At 37.4% G+C, this 21498-nt stretch overlaps 2 protein-coding genes across 3 annotated transcripts; one reads left to right on the top strand and one right to left on the bottom strand.

The window, feature by feature from the left end:
* Window positions 1–2242: 2242 nt before the first annotated feature.
* On the bottom strand, window positions 2243–10244 carry dhodh (dihydroorotate dehydrogenase). 2 transcript variants are annotated; one of them, XM_044100967.1, is made up of 9 exons: window positions 10102–10244; window positions 7947–8159; window positions 7658–7857; window positions 6689–6771; window positions 6156–6343; window positions 4945–5058; window positions 3985–4138; window positions 3740–3899; window positions 2243–2745 (listed from the first exon to the last, which is right to left on the bottom strand). In XM_044100967.1, the coding sequence occupies exons 1-9, from the start codon at window positions 10117–10119 to the stop codon at window positions 2676–2678; spliced, it is 1200 nt and encodes a 399-aa protein (XP_043956902.1). In that variant the 5' UTR covers window positions 10120–10244; the 3' UTR covers window positions 2243–2675. The 2 variants fall into 2 exon arrangements, with proteins under 2 accessions (XP_043956902.1, XP_043956910.1); XM_044100975.1 differs by lacking the exon at window positions 10102–10244 and adding an exon at window positions 9873–10031.
* Window positions 10245–10593: 349 nt separating this feature from the next.
* LOC122820558 (polycystic kidney disease protein 1-like 2) lies at window positions 10594–21231 on the top strand. Its single transcript, XM_044098070.1, has 23 exons — window positions 10594–10920; window positions 13070–13195; window positions 13350–13375; window positions 13464–13497; window positions 13609–13679; window positions 13792–13854; window positions 13928–14083; window positions 14177–14283; window positions 14367–14490; window positions 14574–14693; window positions 14970–15189; window positions 15271–15452; window positions 15541–15771; window positions 15885–15986; window positions 16379–16557; window positions 16699–16845; window positions 16950–17152; window positions 17442–17629; window positions 17709–17841; window positions 18191–18386; window positions 18473–18692; window positions 18847–18931; window positions 20246–21231. Exons 1-23 carry the CDS (start codon window positions 10599–10601, stop codon window positions 20290–20292), a joined length of 3282 nt encoding a protein of 1093 aa, XP_043954005.1. The 5' UTR covers window positions 10594–10598; the 3' UTR covers window positions 20293–21231.
* The last annotated feature ends 267 nt before the right edge of the window (window positions 21232–21498 follow it).

Here is a 21498-nt window from a genome sequence, read left to right as displayed (position 1 = left end):
CGGTTTTCATGGTTTAATCCAACTTTGAGAACAAGGCTGCATTGATCTCAAGTGTTTGGCAGTGTAATGCAGACTCCCTCTTGAGAATGAGTGCTGTGTATTTTTTCATGGTTCTGTTGTCTGAGATAAGCCTTCCCCACAGAATGACGCCAACAGAGTTGAAGGCTCAGATTTCTCTGATACTCTTTTGTTGATGGCAACGTAGGATGTGTTTTGAAACATGCAAACAAAAACAAAAAATCCATAAAAACAAAATCTGGTGGTACCTGGTGGCTGTAAATCACAAATGCAGCGGAGGCTGGTCTGATTGTTGTTACATTCAGAGCAGAAAGTTCTGCACAGAGTTCAGCTTATGAATCTAGGACTATTGATGTGGCCAGAGTCTGTCAATCACTAATGACGTAACAGATCTTCTTAATGGGTGGGGTTAATGTGTAGATCAGGTTTTGTAACAGTCCATCCAACTCTTCATGAGACTCTTCACAATGTTTACCTCGTCCTGCAGTAAATGTCATCCAATTACCAGAATCAGAAACCACTGGAGGCTTGAGAAATCTGTATCAGTTTTCTGGTTAATCATATCGCCTGGGCTCCTCATGACTGCCAGCAACATATTAAGAATATTCAAAAATATTTTGAGTCTGAAATTGTGGTTTCTTCTACCCATTTAATGGAAAAAAAAAATCAAGGGATAAGCATTTCTCAATGCTGGTCCCCAGAGCCCACTGGCCTCCATGTTTGAGGTGGTTCATTCCTGTCACATATCTGACTTACATGAGTGTCCAATTAACTTAATTTTTGCAGGCAGTGCAATCCGATCAATCAGATGTGCTGAGCAGAAGCACATCTACCACATGAGTGACTGGCGGTATTTAAGAAGAAACAGCTTTAAGAGTTACATAAGAGAAATGATACAGCGGACCTTTCATTTCCTGCTAGCTCTAAAATCCAAAGCCAAGTGAAGCCCGCAGGGACAGGAGCTGTGCGGTCACCACTGTTACCTCCGAGCAATGACAGAAGTTATTTGAGGAACCCGTACATCCAAGTGGCCAACAGTCCAGAAAGTTTTGCTTCCCCTCCTCTTCTGACACCACATCTGGGATGAGACGGTCTGGACTTTGCCCCAGGAGAGAAATAAGCAGCTCACAGCTGATCCTGACAGCACTGCTGCTTCTGCAGGCAGCAACTAATAAATATGACCTATTCTGGGCACTTTTTGAGCATTTCAATGTGTTGATAAGTGACAGAAAGCCAAGAATATTTCTTAGAGCAGCCATCTGCTCCAATTATCTGGACATCAGACTTCCTGTGTAGACTTCCTTTGTTGCTGCAGGTGTACAGCAAAGTCATATAAAAATACTGATCTCTCAGTCAGCATTCATGTATATTTACTGCTGTTTTAGACGCTTTTCATCAACTTGACTTAATGTCACGTTTTGATTATTGATTCTACGTTGCATTGTGTTTCTGTGTTTATGATGTAAAGCGTTTTGAAATGCCTTGCTGCTGAAATGTGCTATACAAATAAAATCTGATTTGATTTGATTTTGCTCAAGTCACAATAGCACTGAGACTTCCCTTATCAAAACAGCCACATAAATGCACCAGAAGAACCAGGTCTGGTATTACTGGTTCTGTTCTCACAGAGTATATCAGCCAAGTTCTAAAGTCCTTGCCCCTGCTCCCATTGGCTCAAAGAAAAAAACTTTAAAACACTTCTGTTAGCTTATAAATCACTGAATGGCTTTGCACCAAAATACATTATAAGTCTGTTGTTGTTTTTATCAACCTTCCAGACCACTCAGGTCTTCTAGTTCAATACTTTTACATCCCCAGAACCAGAACCAAACACGGACAAGCAGCAATCAGGTTTTGTGCTCCACTAACCTGGAACAAACTTTCAGAAAAAGAGTTGATTTAAATCAAGGCTGAAAAACCCATTTGTTGGAAGCTGCATTTGACTATTCCATATTTACTGAAACATTTTCTTTTGTTTCCTTTCCTTTCCTTGATTATGCCCCTATGTTTTCATCATTTAAAGCACTGAACTGCCTTGTTGAAATGAAAGCATCTTGCCTGGAATCAGGTTTCATGTGACACTCAAGCAGGAGTCACATGAATGCCAAGAATATGAATGAGATTTGGATTTCAATGCATCTGAAATACATCAAGTTCTTACACTTTTATAGCTACAGCAACTGACAGAAATACAAAGAAATAAAAAAACATGTCAAAATTTGAGTTAAGGTTTAAATTGTATTTAATTATTCAATCAAGTTTTAAGGTTTTTGCCAAATGTTCTTATGGCACATTATGTTCTTTACACAAACAAAAATATCTAAACTATTAAAAATGTTTTTAAGCACCTTGGTGTTTTCATGCATTTTAAAAACGCAAACCTCTGTTACATTGTAACAAAACATGACCTGCTGTAATCAGGTTACAGATCTGCTTCACAATACAGTGACCAAAACAAAATATTCAAAAATTAAGATATTCTAATGTATTGAACATCTAAGATGAAATATAAACACAGATGATTTATTGCCACCCTGAAATTCAAAATGGACTAATGAACAATCCCAATAAATTTGAATTTATCGCAGAAACTTGATTGTGTTGATTCGATGGAGAAGATGGCAGCTACATGTGCTGCAGCGTCTTAGGAGGGTTTGCTAAGATTTTCTCTCTGATTCCCTGTGATCTGCTCCAACAGCCTCAGATACACAGCTGAAACCTTGATCTCTAAACAAAGAAAACAAGCATTAGTAATAGCAATAAAAACTACTGAGGAGGTAACTAACAACCAAATAATAGACAGGCGGCAATAAATGTTTCACATTGATAAAAGCATGTAAGAAGATTGTGTAATCTAATTTCTAATGGCTTAGTCATTTATTTTACTCAGCACTCAGCTTCTTTCTTAAAGATAAGCTAACATGTTTGAAACTTAGTGATCATTACTACAGGAAGATGCACGTTGTTGCTCTGAAAACCAGAGACGAAGCAGCTAACTCAGAAATCAGCTGTGATTAGGAAGCATTTAGTTTCCATGTTCCTCAACCCTAAAAACTGAGACATGAAGAACAGACGGTTCTTTTATATCAGGAAAACATTGCAGCTACCTGCAGCATACTTTTGTTTCTAGTTTTCTGTTTGTTTATTTTTTTTGTTAACACTGTTTTATTCTTATGTGATGCTTAAATTTTGACAGCTGTGTTTTTTATATGTAGCATGTATTTTCCCTATAAAGTGTTCTGAATTACATGAATGGTGCTATGCAAAGTAACTTGCGTTGCATTAATATATAGAGATGGAAGTTTTGCTTTGAAACACTATTATATTTTTATTCATGCCTTGGAGTTGCACTGTTGGATCACCCCACCTCATGCAGCCCCAATATGGACTCTTTCATACCAAAATTACCAAATTTCGGTAATTCTGCCTAATTTATCTCCCTCTCTGTTTGGAAATCTTTGCTAATTGTTTGGACTGTCGCTACTGCTGCTTCTTGATGTTACCACTTATTGCTTCTGGTCACTTATCTAAATGTACCAGACTCCTTGCAAATCCTTTCATTCACACACTCATTGCTTGTGTGCAGCTACACTGTCAGTGAATGGTCACTTGATGTATGATGACATTTTCTTAGTCATTTAAGCTAAAATTATATCATCCTAAATCACTGATGTCAAAAACATCCTTGGTATTGTTAATTTTGGTACATTTTCATACTCACTTAAGAAGTTGTCCCAGCTCTCGCTTTATCTTCGTCACCACAGGTGGACCCTGATAGGTCAAGGCAGTATAGAGCTGAACCAGTGAGGCGCCAGCCCGGATCTTATCCATCGCATCCTGCCCACTGGCCACGCCCCCAATTCCAATGATCGGCACTTTACCTAAAACCAAACAAGGCTTCCCTTCATGTGTGCTCTCTTTACTTTAAGAGGGACAGTGAATGGAGAAAATGATGCAGACAGCAACCTTTGGTTAGATTATACATTTCTCCGACAGTCTTAGTGGAGAGGTCTTTGAGGGGCTGGCCACTCAGCCCACCAGCCTCAGATTTGTGTGGGTCTTTAAGTGTTTCTGGCCTGGACACAGTGGTGTTAGACACCATCAAACCATCCACTCCCAACTGCGAACACAGAGAAAAGACGACAGGATGTGAGTGGTGTGTGTTCCTGCATTGCTGCAGAAAAAGGAAAAGGACGATATTTACCCATAAACTTCATCTCATCATTAAATTAAAAGTTCAGAGCTGGTTTTTAGTTAAAGACGCAATATTTTAACATTTTATCAAACTTTCAATAAAACCTTTCAAAGATCTTTTCTGTTTCTCATGACCATGAAACCCAGTAATATGTTTATTTAATCAAGAGTTGCTCGAACTTAAATATGGGTCTGAATCCTTAAAAACATTTCTATTTGACTCTTATGAATTCAAATAAATCAACCTTTAAACAGATTTTATTCAGTGTGTTTATTTGTGTGCTCATCTTTATTGGTGTTAAACAAGTACTAAATAAATGCTGAATAGGCTATTCACGAATTGATTAAAAATTTTACACTAATGTATCAAATAAGAACCTTGATTATTTATTATTGCTATGAGAAACCTAATTTCTGCAGAAAAAACTAATTAATTTGAAATGAGCACAAAACAAGCAGCAGATGTTTCATCAGCAGTGAAAGAGGCTGCAGCATTGCAAAGGGTGTGGGTAGTTTGCATGGGAACATGACACTTTGAAGACATCTCAGAAGGATATGGCCTGCTACACTCCACAGTCTTTATTGCTACGAGACGACAGAAATGAAAAATAATCTGGAACAAACAACAGAATTTATCAGTTTATCAGATTAAACCTATGAATACAAATTGTTTCATTTAACTATAAAAGAAATGCAAACGCCACACAGACAAACACTGAATAATGTCCAAACCTCAGTAACAACATCAGCAATGTCCTGTTTGTCCTGGGCTGAGAGGTCAGGAGCGATCTTAACCAGGACTGGAGGTTTGCGTACTTCCTGCAGAGCATCACGCTCCTTTAAGACCTGAGCAGACAGGATGAGGCGAGAAGGCAGAAGGAGCTTAAAGAACTTCTCTGAAAGAAACTCTGAAAATATAAATAATTTTTAAAAAACAGTTTTTTTAACTGGTTTCTAAACAACAATGCGTTTGTTCACTATCAGAAATAATTTAAAAATAAACTCTAATTGAGCATAGAAACTTATTTGATGGAATTTCATCCCAACAGCTGTGAGTAATTGGTTGAAAGAAAATGCTGTGGGGCTTTCAAAGACTCTTTTAAGCAGCATAAATAGAAATACCAACAAGCTTGCATTGAGGTCATTGGCCAAAGGGCTTTTGTCACTCATGTCACTGCAGAGAGGCATTCATTAACTCTGCCCTTGAGATTCCTTTAGCTGTGAGGAAAACAGTGTTTGCACCTCTTTAGTACAGCACACATAAAGCGTGATCTACATAAATAATACTGAATCAATTCTGCATCACCATCAAGCATTTAAAATAAATAAAAAAAGACAGATTACAATTAAGATTACGTCAAAGCGTGGAACTGCAACAGGCTACAGAAGATGTCAGGGTAATCTAAAATCTATTCTTCTGATGTTTCTGAGCAGGTCAATATTCAGTCCAACCACTTCAAAAGTTAAGACCTTTAAGTAGTAAAATCTTTATTCAAGGTGCGTAAGAGATGAGCAATTACATCTAAATTATAAAATAGTTTTAGCTGATTTTTTTCTGAGTATAAACACTCACTGTTAGAATGTAGTTTTGACAGAAAGTCATAAACATTCATACCTGTATGGGACCTTTTGACCTTGTTTTGGTCACAAGGTGAGAGAAGTGTGTGCAGCAGTTTAGAAATTATTTTCTAAGTTTATCAATGAATAAAATAATATAAAATAACGAGGCAATTCAGGCATAAAACTGTGACTTTATTAATCATCAAGGGCCACAGCTTTCAAATAGAGCTGCATGACATCAGGTAAACAAGCAATAATAGTAATACTAGTGTTTATTATTGCAATAATAATATCACGAGCTAAAATTCCTAATTCATTTCTACCTGATAATCCCTGCAGTTTTCTTTCCTGGTCATAAAAATTAAACATCCGGCGAGTCCTACCGTGCGTAAAAGCTGCCGGAGCTCAGCCTTCCCCTGCAGATCTCGCAGGCCTGGCGTATTGGGGCTGCTGACGTTGACCACCAGGTAGTCAGCAAGCGGACCCAGAGCTCTCACCCCCTCCGAGTAATCTGCAGATGCATCCGGGGAAAGCTTGTTCTTCCCCAGGTTGATGCCCAGGGGAAGGCCAGCTGTAAACAAAAGAAGCACAAGCAGACGCACAAACAGCAAGGGTCAGGTAAACACAAACACAGCTTGGCTCATTGTATGCATGGCTCAGCAGAGGCAGAGGGAGCAGATGCGCTAAATGAGCTGCAAGCAATAAAACGTGAGACAAGGTGAGGTCAGGAACATTTATACGCACCAAAAATGAGAAAGAACAGTTTAATTTCCTCTTAACCTCTTCCAACACAATCCAATGATTAAAATCACAACATCTTGTGTCAGTAAAACATTCATTTGCTTTGCTGCATTTGTGTTTCTTTAAGTTTAATTGAAATATTTACAGTGACCTATGGACCATGAGATGTACTCACTGTTACTGCACTTTAGCTGCGTTTCTCCTCTAGCCGTCAACCTTGTGTGGACCTCTGCCAAACCACAGCTGTTGAATCCGTACCTTGACAAAATAAACACACGAGACATTCACAACAGCAACAACCTAAAGTCTAGTTTATTATTTTACTACCTTAGATCTATTTGGGTTAAAATGATTAATCCTATTAATCACAATCAATCGATTACTAAAATAATTGTCAACATATTTAGTAATCGATTAACTGTTAACTGTTAACAAAAGACAATTTGCTGGAAAAAAAATCTAAATTAAGTCAAAACTGTACAAAAAATATAAAAATGTTGTATTAAAGATAAATACATCTTTGTCTGTAAACATGTTTCACCCATAATTTCTCAAGTGAAAGTTTTAGCTTCATCTGGTTCAAATTCTGTAAAGAAACAAATAAAATAAAAATCTCCTATTAAGCATCTTTTGCTATCCAATTATTAATTGGTTAATCCAAAGAATATGCAACAGATTAGCTCTACACTGCATTGATGTTAAGTCAGGCAAAAAAGGCTGAGCTTTTCAGATGTTAGAAGCATTTTTTTAGCCGCAGATGCATCATTTGCTACAAATGGTCAAGTGTGCACTGAAGGAATGCAATGTTACTGCATATTTTCTTATGTCAAAAATAAAGTGAATTATTTATTTGCATCTTTTAATGTATTTCTAATACTGCATGAAAAAGGCTTAAGTGACTAAATAAAAAAATTACAGAATGTGCCACTTTTTTTATTTTATTTTTTTTATTGATTCTCAGAATAAATTGATTACTAAAATAGTTACTTGCAGCCCTAATATCAATATGTGAATCACTTAGATGGATTCTATCCTTAAGCTGTACACAAGAAACTGACTTTATTCAATAATGGTCATTGCATGAATACATGTGAAAACTGTAAAATACATAAGAGAATGCAGTTTATTGCCTTTCCAAACATACCTGTTAATAACCGCCTGATCTTCTGGGAGTCGAAACACACGGGGTTTAGGATTTCCCTCCTGAGGTTTTGGTGTGATCGTGCCCACTTCAACGAAACCAAACCCCAGTTTGTACAAGCCGTCCACAGCCTCGCCATGCTTGTCAAATCCTGCCGCAATCCCAACAGGGTTTTTGAACTTCAGTCCGAGCACATTCACTTCCTGTAGACACACAGCAGCAAACGGAACAGTGTTTGATTAATCTCTACGAGAAGAAGTAACTTCAGAAGACACTGAAGTTACTTGCTTACCAGTGAGGCCGGGTCCTGGTAGCGGTTCAGAGGAACCAGACCCAGTCCTATCAGCTTCACTGACAGTACATGTGCTGTTTCTGGGCCCACAAGCCTCTGCAGCAAAGGCATCAGCTGGTTGGCATAGAAGCGCTCATCTCCAACAACAGTGAGGTAGGAAGCAAACAAAAGACTGCCTGAGCTGATGACCTTCACCGCATCTTTGAGCTGCTTCTGTTGATGAAACCATGAAAAAATATTTCAAATAGTTGTGTTTAAACTGTTTGTAATTAGGTTACAAAAATTACCTTGTTTGTGCTGCTTTGTTTTCTGCATTGAGCCAAGATAGGAATACCGACTGATGTATGAGAGACTAAATAACAAACACAAGTGAAGCCGATGCCACTCAGATGTCAAACTCTGAGGTTATTATCTGTTATTGAACAAATATGCTAAACAATATGGAAACACAATAATCCACTTGTTCTTGCTAGATGAGCACGTTTAGTGTCAACTTTAAACAACTCCAAAGTGATGCAAACATTTTGTATTCTCAAATATCAGCAAAGTCTTACTAAAAAAAACAACTAAATTATCATTCTAACCACTTTAGGAGGTTTTATTGTTGTCTAATGCATCCAAGAATTTGCTACACCTGATTATCCTGAATTTAAAAAACTATTTTAAGTCACTGCAGTTCAAATAAATCATATATCATTTATTAGTTTCCCTTTATCAATATGTACAAAATATGTACCGAACCATAACTTCAAAAAGCAAAGTTGGGATGTTAGTAAACCTTTAAACTCCATACACACATTAGTTGAATTGACTTGTTATTGGTTGCCTGTTGTGTTCAGACACAACATTGGGTCACATGTGAGAGTTAAGTGCCTTAAACGATGACATCAAAACAATGAGAAATTTTTTTAAATTCAGAAGGCGGTCATGTATTGAGATAGAGATGCATCAATCACACTTGAACTTTGCTTGTATTGATTTCCAGTTTTCTTTGAGGCCTGATTTCCTAATTCAGACTTATTATATGAACTCAAACTGAAAAGAGGAAAATGTGTTGCACGTTTTGTTTCTTTTTCAAGTTCATGCATCAACCATGACCTGATTTTTTTATTTATTTAAATTGGTCTGCGACAGACTGGCAACCTGTCCAGGGTGAACCCCGCCTCTCGCCCGGAACGCAGCTGGAGATTGGCACCAGCAACCCTCCCGACCCCATTAGGGACAAGGGTGACCAGAAAATGGATGGATGGATGGATGGATTTAAACTGGTCAGATTACAGGCAGAAAATTTTAGCAGTTTTTGTGCATTTGATGGATTGAGGGTGGGAGGGGAGGGATTTTGATGTTTTAGTGTTTGACTCACTGATCAACAGTCAGAGATGAGGTGGGGAATGTCTGGCGATCTCTGGTCTATTGATTGGTGCATCTCTAATCTCTTGTTTTATATAAAGCAAACAAAGTCCAAGGGATACCTTAGAAAAGATTACAGAAAGACTGGAGAAAACTCATCAAGACCACTTACAATGTTTTTTTTATTGCAATCAACATTTATATATATATTTTTTTTCGAGCTGAAAGTATAATTTACATTTGCAAATAAAAAAACTCAAATGAGTCTTTTCTCTTTGACTATTGTCTCTACTGTCTACTACTGACTGCTGTCAATATAACACACTGGTTATATTGTCACGTTTTACTTGTACTTTTGTTTTAATGTGCCTCGTGAGAAATAATAAAGAGGAAACTATTCAAAAAGGTCTTAATAACTTTGGAAGAAAAACCTTCAGCAATTATTTTAGGACTGGTAAAAGTGCTGGTTTCCATGAAGAGTACTGGAAGAAAAAGCTCAAAAGAAATGTGCTGAATAAAAGGAGTGTGTTGACATATTTTCTTTTCTTCTCAGTCATGGCGAAAAGCGTTTCTTACCTTTAATTTTCACCAGGCTGAACAAAATTAAAGCTACATAAAAGCAGCAAAATAAACTAAGGTAACTTGTGCTCTTGGTAAAAGTCAGCGACAGAAATGAATGGCTGTGTTTATAGTTTAGCTCCTGCTGTAGAGCAAAGAAACAGAGCGGGGAAACGAAAACACGCATGTAGTTCAGGAACATCTAATTCAATGAAAAATTACGTTTTGCTACATTGTGCAAATTTACCTTCAATCGTCCCGCCATGGAGGCAGCTGCGTTACAGCATTAAAGGACACCGTGTTGTTATTTCCTACGTTACACAAACTCTCACGCTTCCTCCACATCTTCTCGCGATACTTTCGTCACAAGGCCAAAATCTTGATACGACCAAGAAAGGGGGCAGATTTATGTAATTAAAGTACACAAACTTTTTTTTTATTATTCGTAAGAGTTATGAATCCCATACACACCGTAATGACAAACAACATATGTTGGCTAAAATTATAAATCATGTTGAGAACATTTTATTGGCCTGCATAAGGAGGAAAAACTTAACTCCAGTGACATCAAGCAACTCCTTCACTTTGCATCTTGTTTGAGTGGCTGCACTGATTTTCCTAAAGTATTTAGAACATATGCAGAGTGCTTTTTTTTCCAGAGGAAGTTTTCTCATGTTCATATGAAAGACTGAAGGCACCAAGCTCAGTAGAAGGTCCAGCCAGAGGGCCAGCAGCACAATAGACATGTTACTCCAAACTTTTATCTTGCTGTGGATCTCCTATGGACGCCTGTCTTTAACCAAAAAGTGTGAGACCTGCCCGGACGGCAACCTGACAGCATCATGCAAGTCTGTTTGGCAAAATGTCTGCTTGGAGTTTGTGGAGGAGTCAAAAACTTGGTACCAAGCAAGGAGCAGCTGTGAGGAGAGAGGAGGGAAGCTGCTGAATGTGCTGAATAACCCAATCCAAATGTTCCTGAGCAACATTACCAGAGAGAAAAACACCAGCAGCTTCACCTGGTGGGTGGAAAAAGGGATCCAAACACATCACAGGGATCCATCCCCAAGTGAGTCAAATTATTTTACTTCTCTGTAACGTATTTCAACTGCAAACAAATGTTTCTTTCCATCTTTTATTTAGTCTAGCCTTCACAATAAAGTTAAGGTAAATAAACTCTTCAAATTGGTTTGCACATGATCAGTTAGTTTTGTTAAGAAAAAACGGTGTGAACTACATCTATGGTCAAAATAAGTGAATTTTAAGGTATAACGTATAAGTAATTTTGTAAAAGTACATTCATCTAATCTAACCTCAAGTGTGTAGTGGCTTCAAAAGCTCTATATGGTCATTATTAATTTAACACAAATTAAAACAAAGATGTAAAATTTACTATATAAAATAAATTAAACCTAACCTAAGAAATTATAGACACAGTAAAGTGGCTGACTTCTCTTTTTAGAAGTGTGTCTCAGGATTACATTTGAATTCTTATCATCAAGACTGCAACAGCATCTTCATTTAAATAGTTTTGAATACTTTCCCCCTGTTAAGGATAAAGGTCCTTAAAAGAAAAAAATATATAATTCAATTGAAAAAGCACCCAACTTCTTTATAAATTGAGCAAAACACAAGGCATGTATTATTTTTTTCACATTATTTTGAAGTTGCTGAAAAACAATCTGAGTAAACAGAAGCTGATGAAACAACATAGAAGTTACTTTACATTTCTTCTAAACTACACATAAATGTGTTTGAAAAGCGGGATGTGCTGTTGTGGCGCAGGGGTTAAGCACAACCCACATAAGGAGGCCTTAGTCCTCGACGTGGCCGTCGCAGGTTCGATTCCCGGCCTGGTGACCTTTGCCGCATGTCTTCCCCCCTCTCATTACCCACTTTTCTGTCAATTAACTATCACATAAAGGCCACTCGAGCCAATAAAACCTTTTAAAAAAAAGTGTTTGAAAAGCATAAAATTAAAGACGTCCAGATTAGAATTGCATGCATGCTTAAATGCATTTGAGCAATATTCGGTCGATCAAATAACCCAACCAAACCAAAGTTCCTTTGTCTTTTCACTTTGGTTGATTTTAAAAGAACATAAGAGCATAAAGAGTCCACTTTTCATCATCTATTACAGGATTATGAAACAGCAGTAAGAAAGATGCCTATACATGTTTTCAAGGACGACTTTCCTTAAAATAAAACACCTAGCTCTTTAAGATTCTCATGTAAAACTACTTATAAGCAGTTTAAAGACCATGAACTTGAATTTTATTACAAATTATAGTAATAAAACCTGCAATTCAAAAACATTGGAGGTGTTCTATGATGGTTCTCTTTTTACCCAGTAGGAATGTCTGACAATTGAGCAACTGAACACTTACCCTTTCAGTATTAATTTTCATACTCCATTAAGAATGCTGGGCGTTTAATTTATTTAAGGTTTTATTCATGTTCAGTCTTATTCAGTTTATATTCAGTTTTGACCATGAGTCATTGACCTGGTACCCAGCTTGGAGATGTTTTAAAATTTCTTTAACAACCAACTGGCTTGTTTAAATTTCCTACTGCAAGGAAATATAAATTTGTGATTTCAAAATAAGTTATTCAAACTTATTTTGGCTTGACCAGGAGTCCTTTTTATTCATATTTTATACTAGCACAAACATAAAAAACCCACAGTCAATAAAAACAGAGTGAAATATTCAACTAAATTAAATAAAGAAATTGTTAGTGCTTATTTTCTTATCCTATTTTTTAAGAGAGATTAGGTAGAGAATTAACTCATTACACAATGATGACATACATCTGTCAAAAATATTAATACAGTGTTAAATGTTCCAAATAATTATCTCATTCTTTTATTCACTCATCTATTCCAGTTATATTTTGTTGAAAAGGTAACACTTTATTTGACGGGTTGTGAATAAGACACTGTCATAAACATGCTATAACACCTGTCATGAACATGAGTGAGTCTTCATGAATATTTATGGCTGTTGTCAAAAAGTGTCATTTAGTAAATCAGGACACTTTTAATACAAAGTTGACATTATTCAAAATGTCTTTGTTATGACAACTTGACATTAACCAAGAAATCATGATCTGACATAAAATTGTTACAAAAGTATTACTGATTAAACTTTAAAAATTACGTAGCTTTATATTACTAAAGCTAAAGTCCAGAAATTTCTGACTATTGTTTGTTCTGTCAGGTCTTAAGAGGTTAAAAACAGAAAAAGGGGAAGCTATAAAGGAACTCTGCACATACTTGAAGCTGAATCCTCCTCGGCGCCTGAGGTCCGACTGCAGCAACAGACGAGGATTTCTCTGCACGCATAGTATGTGGAGGCTACCAGTCAAATCTTTTCTTTATTTCTGGATTTTATCTCTTCCCTTTCATGTATAAAAAAGAAGTAGAACGTAATTATCACCATTTGTATTTTCTTTGATGCTGTACTTAATATCCCAATCTGTGTAATTCTCTATTTAAAGCTGCAAAGTCTCCATCAAATTTAAAGGTAAGATATAAATCTCACTTTAAAAGTAAAAAAATCTATGAGGACCAGTTTAAAGGTCCTTTTCTTTTTGTTGTTATTTTCCCTTTAGAGCCCAAAAACCTCCAGTGATGTGGCTAGGCCTCGTAAGTTCATTACTTAAATTACATCTTAAGGAAATAGTGGTAGGCTGTGGATTTGTGTGTCGTTTATACATCTGGCTAGTAAATAAATAAATAAAGGTATTTTTATTTCAGGGACCAAAAGGGATGTCAATAATGTGAATAAAATGTATGGAAATATCAACAACATTACTAAGCTACTAGAGGTGAGGCAAGCCACTTATGTGACAATAAATGAATAAAGTAATTGAGTTCTTGAGTTAAAAGTACAAATATTTCTGTATTACATGAAAAAAATATACTATGTTTCTGAGGTAGAATGCAGTAGGATTTCTGACATACATGGAAACAACTGCAGGAGAACCGTCTGATGAAAATAGGGTAAGATGTTTTCTTTCATCATAATTAATATCCTGTTGTCTTATATTGTGTTAAACTTTGTCACTTTTCACAGGACAAATTTATTAAATATTTGTTGGCTGGCACAAAAAACTTGACCCTTGATTTTGCTAAAGCTCATCCTGCTACCATCGACTCCATCATCAAGTGTAGCAATGCCATCCTTTATCTGACTATACAAAAATGTGATTTTGATCACAACCAAAATTACGTAAGTTTGTTTATTGTCACTATTAAACACATGGACACTGTGTTACCCTTTTGGCTTTTGAAGTCACATGGCATTGCTTTCTCCTTTCACCAGCAATTTTTTCAGAATGTATTGGAGCTCACTCAAACAGCTTCTCTGTTGCTCGTGGGGGAGACACCAAAAGTCTCCAAGACCCCATTAGGCAGTGTCATAACAGCCGCGTAAGTTTCTTCTCCATTTTCTTCTCCATTTTCTTCCTTTTGTCTTATATAATTGGACTAAATTTGATTTCCCTTCAAATCAGGTACAAACCTGAGAAGCTCAGCAATGCAGTGCTGGGTTCAAAGGAAGACGGAGGGATGGTCAAGCTCCCTTCATTCTCAGCATTGCAATCAAGCATTGGGAACTATGAAAATATCGTTGCACAGGTCTGTGTGAGTTACTGCCACATATTGGTTTTTAAAAATATTTTTTGCAGCCTTTTATAACAGAGATTGTCTCTCATTTTTAGATGTCTACATTCTCAGTCAACCCTTACCCCTCTGCAAACATATCAGGAAATGTTTGCAACTTTATGCTCAGTGATGGAAAATCTGAGATTAAGCTGGAAAATCTCACAGAGATGGTTGAGGTACAGCCAATATGAAAAAACAAAAGTTTTTCGTTATTAAAGAACAATGTTTATGTTTTAACCTCAAGAACTAAGACTCTATTACGTATAGAGTCACATAAATAATGTGAAGAAGTGTTTAAAATTTTTATCACCCGAAGCTACAGTATTTCTGTCTTTCTGAAACATGAAATCATTCTTGTGAAATCATTTTGGTTTGAAGCCTTTTCAACCATTAGGATGAAAAGAACCATCATCCTAATGGTTCTTTTCATGAAAACATCTTTTCTGCCTCAGATCTTTTTGCCTCGCTCCAATAATTCAGCTCTGACCAGCACCACTGTCGTGTTGACTAAGAACACAAAGTCTGTATCTCAGATCAATGTGTCTGACACAGAGATGACCATATTATTTAACATCAAACCAAGCATCAACGTGTCACTGGCTGTTTTCTTGTCTTATGAATCACCTCCCAACTCCACATATTTCCACAACTCAACCATTTTGAAACACACAGGTAACCATCACTAGCACCTACGCTACCCTTTGCTCCTTTGTGGTTGAGGTTTGATGACAGACTGATATATTTTGGCTTCAGAGGACTATCGCTGGTTGATTACCCCTGAGATGCTACAGAACACATCAGGGGTTTGGTATGTGGAAGCCAGACTTGTGAATTTCACGCTGGAAAGAGAAGTGACGCTGAACATCAACACATACCTTACCAGGTGCCTTTACTGGCACACTAAGAATGAGGAGTGGAGCGATGAAGGCTGCAGGGTATGCACATTGTTTTAGATTCATTTCTTGGGGTTAGCAGTAGATACACGGCTTACTAAACAGTGGTACGTATTTTTCTGCCATGCAGGTGGGAGAGCAAAGCACTCCGGAGCTGACACACTGTCTGTGTAACCACCTGACTCTCTTTGGGAGCTCCTTCTTTGTGATGCCAAACTATGTTGACGTGTCTCGAACAGCAGAGCTGTTTGCCACAGTGAATGAGAATTACGTGGTTTTGGCCCTGCTGTGTGCTTTCTTTGGTCTTTACCTGATGACACTGCTGTGGGCCTGCTATGCTGACCGCAGAGCGAGCTCTAAGGTCAGACATCTAATGTTTGTGCTTCTCCTTTTTCACGCTCAATGTTATTAGTTGAATAATTTCTTACAAACAAATATAATTGTGTTCACTGTAATGCATTTTATATCTGTCAGAGGAAGATAACTCTGTTGGAGGACAATCACCCAGGAACTCAGTACAACTATCTGATCGGGATCCAGACGGGACATCGCAGAGGCGCAGGCACTTCTGCTAGCGTAAGATATTTAAGTGTTCAGAATGAGAATTAAGCTTTATTATTAACACAAGTACAGACTTCCCTTCTTCACTTAGATATTTTATTTTCTTGCCAAGCAGGACTTTATAAATACTTATTTTCTTCAGTGTTCCCCTCTCTGCCACCATGTGTTATTACTCCACCCTATTGCCAAACACAGAGCTAGCTTTTATCATTAGCTTATCCAGTTGCTTGATGTCCTTGTCCTTCTGACTGCCTTTCCAACACACTGCAGCATAAATTAGAGCACTCGATAACACACTTGGATAGAATACGTGCAGCGTTTCCTTGCATGCATGAAAAGATCTATTATGAGGAACATTGAAATGTCGTTCCAGTGCTGTTCCATCAGTTCTCGTTGCTGTCCTGCAGGTCACGGTGAAGCTGATTGGCACAGAAGCAGACAGTACCATACACACCCTGACCGATCCAGAAAAGCCGGTGTTTGAGAGAGGATCTTTTGACATGTTCCTTTTGTCCACACCCTACCCACTGGGAGAACTGAAAAACCTTCGCCTGCAGCATGACAACTCAGGAGGTCACCCATCATGGTAACAGAGGCTGAGCCGTTCAAACATTAAATATTTCTGTCTCATCTGTACTAAAACACAAGTAAAAAAAACAACAAAAAAAACAACTTACGAGTAGTTGTTTTAGTCTCTACTTAAAACTCCTTTTTTCTCACATGTAAGGTTTGTCAGCAAAGTGACCATACAGGACCTTCAAAGTAAAAATGTTTGGCATTTCTTCTGTAACTGCTGGCTGAGCTCTGACCAAGGAGACGGAATGACCAAGAAAATCTTTAATTCTGCAAAAAGCAACGAGATCGCAAGTTTCAGGTAAGAATATGTTGTTCACGCTGAAGATAAAATCTCTAGCTTTTGACAGAGCCAGGTTTAACTGTTCTGTTTTTATTTTTTTTATTCTTCTCTTTTCTGGTCAGGAATATTTTCCACAGCCGAACATCGACTGGTTTTAGGGATGAACACATCTGGGTGTCCATCGTGGATCCCCCGTCCCGCAGTCCTTTCACCCGAGCTCAGAGGGTTTCCTGCTGCATGAGCCTGCTCCTGTGCACCATGGCCATCAACATCGCCTTCTGGAACATTCCTGTGGATCCAAACTCTCCTGTGGTCGTTTCAATAGGTGGCCGCATAGCTTTTAACTTAAAAATCTTAATGATCTGAGGAGCAAAACTTCATTCACTTAGAAAAAACACTGCATAAGAAACTTTTGAAAACTAATCTGAACTAATCTGAACTAATCTGAACTAATCGAAAACACACACACAAAAAAAAAAAAAAGCAAGAATCTTACAAGTACATATGTACATCTCCAATTCAGTACATGAACAAAAGTCAAGTGTAATTTATTTTTGATAAACTGAAAGCTCCCATGTAAAAATGTTTTAAAATACTTCATGTTTTTGCTCCAGGATCCCTCCAGATGACTTGGCAAGACATCATGGTGGGTGTGCAGAGCGGACTTCTTATGTTCCCCATCAATATCCTCATCATAACCATTTTCCGAAGCATCCGACCTCGCATTGTTTCAAAATCCAAAAAAGACGACCCTGATGAGATCTTCAAGCCTCCAGCTGTCACCATTCCTACTGTCCTGAATGTGAGTTTTGTTTTGTTTTGTTTTGTCAGCACCAGACTAAAGTCTCTTGAGTGCAAATATTTTGTTTATTTTACCACAGGAAACTGAGAAGATAATTTCTCTGGTGAGCATGAATCCAAGGAACAAGATGTCAGAGGTTGTCAAACTGGAGGCCTCTTATGATCTGGTCCCAGCTTTGGACCGGCTTCATGTCTTTATCCAGCACATGCAAGGTCTTGTTTTTGTTGTTGTTTGATATCAATAAAATAAAGAATATAGCACATGTGATAGAGAAGGAAGATATGTTGAAATACATCTGTTTGTAAATATTAAAAAGAAAACCAGATTTTTAAACAGCAGAAAATGAATTAAAAACTAAATTGTGCCAGAGTACTTTGGGGCTTTTTTTGTTTTTGTTTTTCTTTGTTTTATCAAAAAAGGTGCAGAAATACAAATATGTTTAATCTAATCTTAACTGGTTAGAACAAATCATATTAAGTATATAATTACAGTTAGATTTTCTGTAGAAATGTACCTCAGGACTTTTCTTTACAAGCTGGTCCTTCAATAAATCCTCCGCAGGTGAGAGTGAGAGTGACAACCACTGGGTCTACTGCAGCAAGTTCCTCCTGGCCGGTCTGTGCCACCTCCTCATGAACCTGGAAAAACTGGATGCAAAAAACTTCTCCTGTCCAGAAGAGTACCAGCGTGTTCTCAACAACACCAACCTGCTGGTCCGCAAGGCTGAGATGGTCTTCAGCAGTCACCTATCCAACTGGTTGGCCCACTCACACTGCTAATTACATGTTCTTTCCTATGTTTCCTCTCATTCAATTTTCTTTTTTTCTTTTTTTTTTTAAATAGTCCCGTCCCTGTGAGGAAGAAGAAGAAGACCCCGACAGGTGTCAAGCTGCCCTGGTGGTGTGTGTTCATTGGCTGGTTCCTGTTGCTCTCCATCAGTGGGATATCCACTTACTTCACCCTGCTGTACGGCTTCCAGTACGGCAAAGAGAAATCCATTAAGTGGGTCATGTCTTTGGGTCTGTCCCTTTTTGAGAGCATCTTCATACTGCAGCCTCTAAAGGTGGGTACCTTAAAGGAAATCAGTCTCATTCAAAAACTATGATTACAAGACGTTGCACTTGTTTGGTACACGCAGCCTGGAACTGATTGCCTGTATTGTCTCTCGCTGAATGGATTGTTTCTGAAAGAGTTTACTGTGAGGGTTTTGTTCCCAGGTGATAGGTGTTGCGGTGTTCTTCGCCTTGCTGCTGAAACCTGTGGCTGTGGAGGAGACTGAAGAAGCAGCACAGGCGCTGTTAGGTAAGATAATCATAGGACTTGATATGGTTGATTGGCTTTTAGGAAAATGTAGTGAATAGAGCTGAAGAGTCAGCATCAGTGAGTGTTGTTTTCTTCATGATCTGAGAGGACTGCTCTGTCTATTTTCAGTGTTTGTCTTTCTCACATGAAAGAAGACAAACTATTTACTGCAGTGTGTAATCAGTTTTTCTTACTTTTGTAGTATGTCAGTATTTATATGCTAATGTAAAATGAAATATTTATTTAGAGTGATAATATTAATCATTCACTCAATGAATGATTAAGAGTAGCTGCTAGTATGAGCAAAGCAAATGTTTTTAGCATCTTTACAGTTTTAGCTCAGTCTCACCAACTGTGTTTTCACATCTGGAGGTCAGGTGCTGCTTCTGAAAAGCAACATGGTCCAACTTCACAGCATCTATTCAGATTAGACTCAGAATATTTTTGGATACCTTAAAATAGAATAAAGTTTCCTTTAAAAACTCCCAGTGGCTATCTAAAAGATGTGGTTCTTGTAGTTTGGTTGCAACAAAATATGTTTAAACTGATTTGCTTAATTACAGTTTGGATTGTAAGCTGCTAATTGACAACAAAATGTGATCTTGAGGCAGATAAAAGACAAGAATCCAGTTCCATCTAAATTCTTTCGAATTAGTACCTCACTTTAAGCCAAATCAGTCAATTTTTATGCCGCTCACGATAAAAATCTTTGTTAAATTAGAGTTCAGTTCTGGATCTAGTATGCAAAATTTTCCCCAGAAATTTTGATCTAGATGAGAGAACAAAAGATAATTTAACATTATAAATACTTTCTTTTTGATGTTTGCATCTTATCCTTATTTTTGCCTAAGTGTGAAGCGTTAGTAGCATGTTTTCTCCAGTAGGTGGGGCTGCAGTCTCTTAGCCCTTTCTAAATTTGGAACCCTCCCATCAAAATATTTTTGTCTAGCTTTTCACTCCAGAAAGGATGTTTTCATGAAATATATAAGACTGTTATATAACAAAAAGGCTGAAATAGAAATCTTGTGATGGAAGAATTGGCTTTGAACCAACCTGAGATACCTTCTTAATGCAATTTGACTTACAAATTATTTATTCATGCCTTGGTATTTCATTCCTGGTTCACTGTGGGGAGCTCTTACATAAATGTGCCTATCACACTGAAAAGAAATAAAATAAAATTGTTGGACAACTTTAACGGAGCAACACGATTCATGTCAGATTAATTCTCTTCAAGTGTTGTCAGTGCACACTTGGTTCCTCAGAGGGCTGAAGTGTTATGAGAGCTGAGCTGGTGTCCTCTCTGTTTCACAGAGCAACAGGACAGATGCAGACGCTACACCGGCAGAGATGTCCTGTGAGGATACAACACCTAACCAGACGGGCTTTGCTCTGCATGAATACCATCATCATGCCTGCTTGTCTTCAACACATGCAACTCTATAAATATCTCATAACACGTTCAAATGTTCTCCTATGTACAGAGTCTTTCTTTAGTGGAGAGTCATAGTAAATGGGTAATGAAATGACTGATTAAATATGTAAACATGTTGATAGCTGTGTATGTTTATTAATGTAAACCACTGATGTTTAAAGCTGGTCGCAGCTCAACTGGTAGTTTGCAGAAGTGAAATAGTTTCAATACTATAAAACAATTAGTAAGTAATAAAAAATAGTTGTTTGCTCAAAGAATCATAATACAAATTTTCACATTAGTTTACTTAATTACATGATTTCAGGTTGAACTGTTGAATTGTTTTAAATTATGTTGAAAAACATTCAAATTAAACAGGTTTTTTGGTTTTAGTATGAAAATGATAGGGCTTTATGAGATAAAACAGTAGGACAAAATATTAACAAGTAATATTAAAAAAATGCAACATTAGATCTCAGATTTCTTGTTCCTGTCAGGATGCATCACAGAGAGTGAGTTTAAATGAAGGTACACTGTGGACAAGTGGGAGGGTCTGCTTATGTAATTGCACATATGGGAGCTGATGGATAATTGATCACATTTTTCATTGCACTTCCGTCAATGTAAGACATGCTGAAAGGGGACATTGCATTTTTTTTATCATCTGGGTTCTAGGATACAGTGTTGCCCCCCTCCTGAATGATTTATGTGTGGGACTAACTAAATTTGAGTCTTTGCTTTCGGTTTTCTAAATGCACGTTTCTGCTGTAGACATTTTCATTTTCGTGGTAGATATTTTGGGATTTTACACCAATCACAAAGTTCTTGTTCTTCCTTTTTATTTATTGGTGTTAGATGTGTGAATTTAAATAAAGCTATTTCTTCCAAACGTTTTGAGGATCATTAATCTTTTATGCTGACTACACAGACAGATTGTATCTCAAATGCAAAAAGACAATAGAAGAATTAAAGAAATTATAAAATCTAGCTCATATTTACTGACTATAAGAAACACAAACTATTTTGTGCTGAGGTGTTTAGGCTTTAGGCGGCCCATGTTGCTGTGATTGGGTTCTCCAGCTCATCTGCATTGCTAACTCTTGTAATTCTGAGGCTCCAGGAGGATTGGATCAGTTCAGTTTGCTGGTCATCA

Source organism: Gambusia affinis, linkage group LG02 (assembly GCF_019740435.1).
Source record: "Gambusia affinis linkage group LG02, SWU_Gaff_1.0, whole genome shotgun sequence".
Classification (NCBI taxonomy): Eukaryota; Metazoa; Chordata; class Actinopteri; order Cyprinodontiformes; family Poeciliidae; genus Gambusia; species Gambusia affinis.
Note: the sequence above shows the minus strand (reverse complement) of the source record. Positions and strands in the feature narration are given on the sequence as shown.

What these genes read in the sequence shown, in the direction of transcription:
- dhodh (XM_044100967.1), bottom strand. An exon ending in TCCGGCAGCTTTTACGCACG is followed by an intron (nt 5,059 to 6,155) that starts GTAGGACTCGCC and finishes CTGTCTGCTCAG; the next exon opens with GTCTTAAAGGAGCGTGATGC. An exon ending in TTGCTGATGTTGTTACTGAG is followed by an intron (nt 4,139 to 4,944) that starts GTTTGGACATTA and finishes CTGTGTTCGCAG; the next exon opens with TTGGGAGTGGATGGTTTGAT.
- LOC122820558 (XM_044098070.1), top strand. Translation starts at nt 10,599, where the DNA reads ATGTTACTCCAAACTTTTATCTTGCTGTGGATCTCCTATGGACGCCTG. An exon ending in ATGAAAATATCGTTGCACAG is followed by an intron (nt 14,491 to 14,573) that starts GTCTGTGTGAGT and finishes TCTCATTTTTAG; the next exon opens with ATGTCTACATTCTCAGTCAA. An exon ending in ACCGCAGAGCGAGCTCTAAG is followed by an intron (nt 15,772 to 15,884) that starts GTCAGACATCTA and finishes TATATCTGTCAG; the next exon opens with AGGAAGATAACTCTGTTGGA.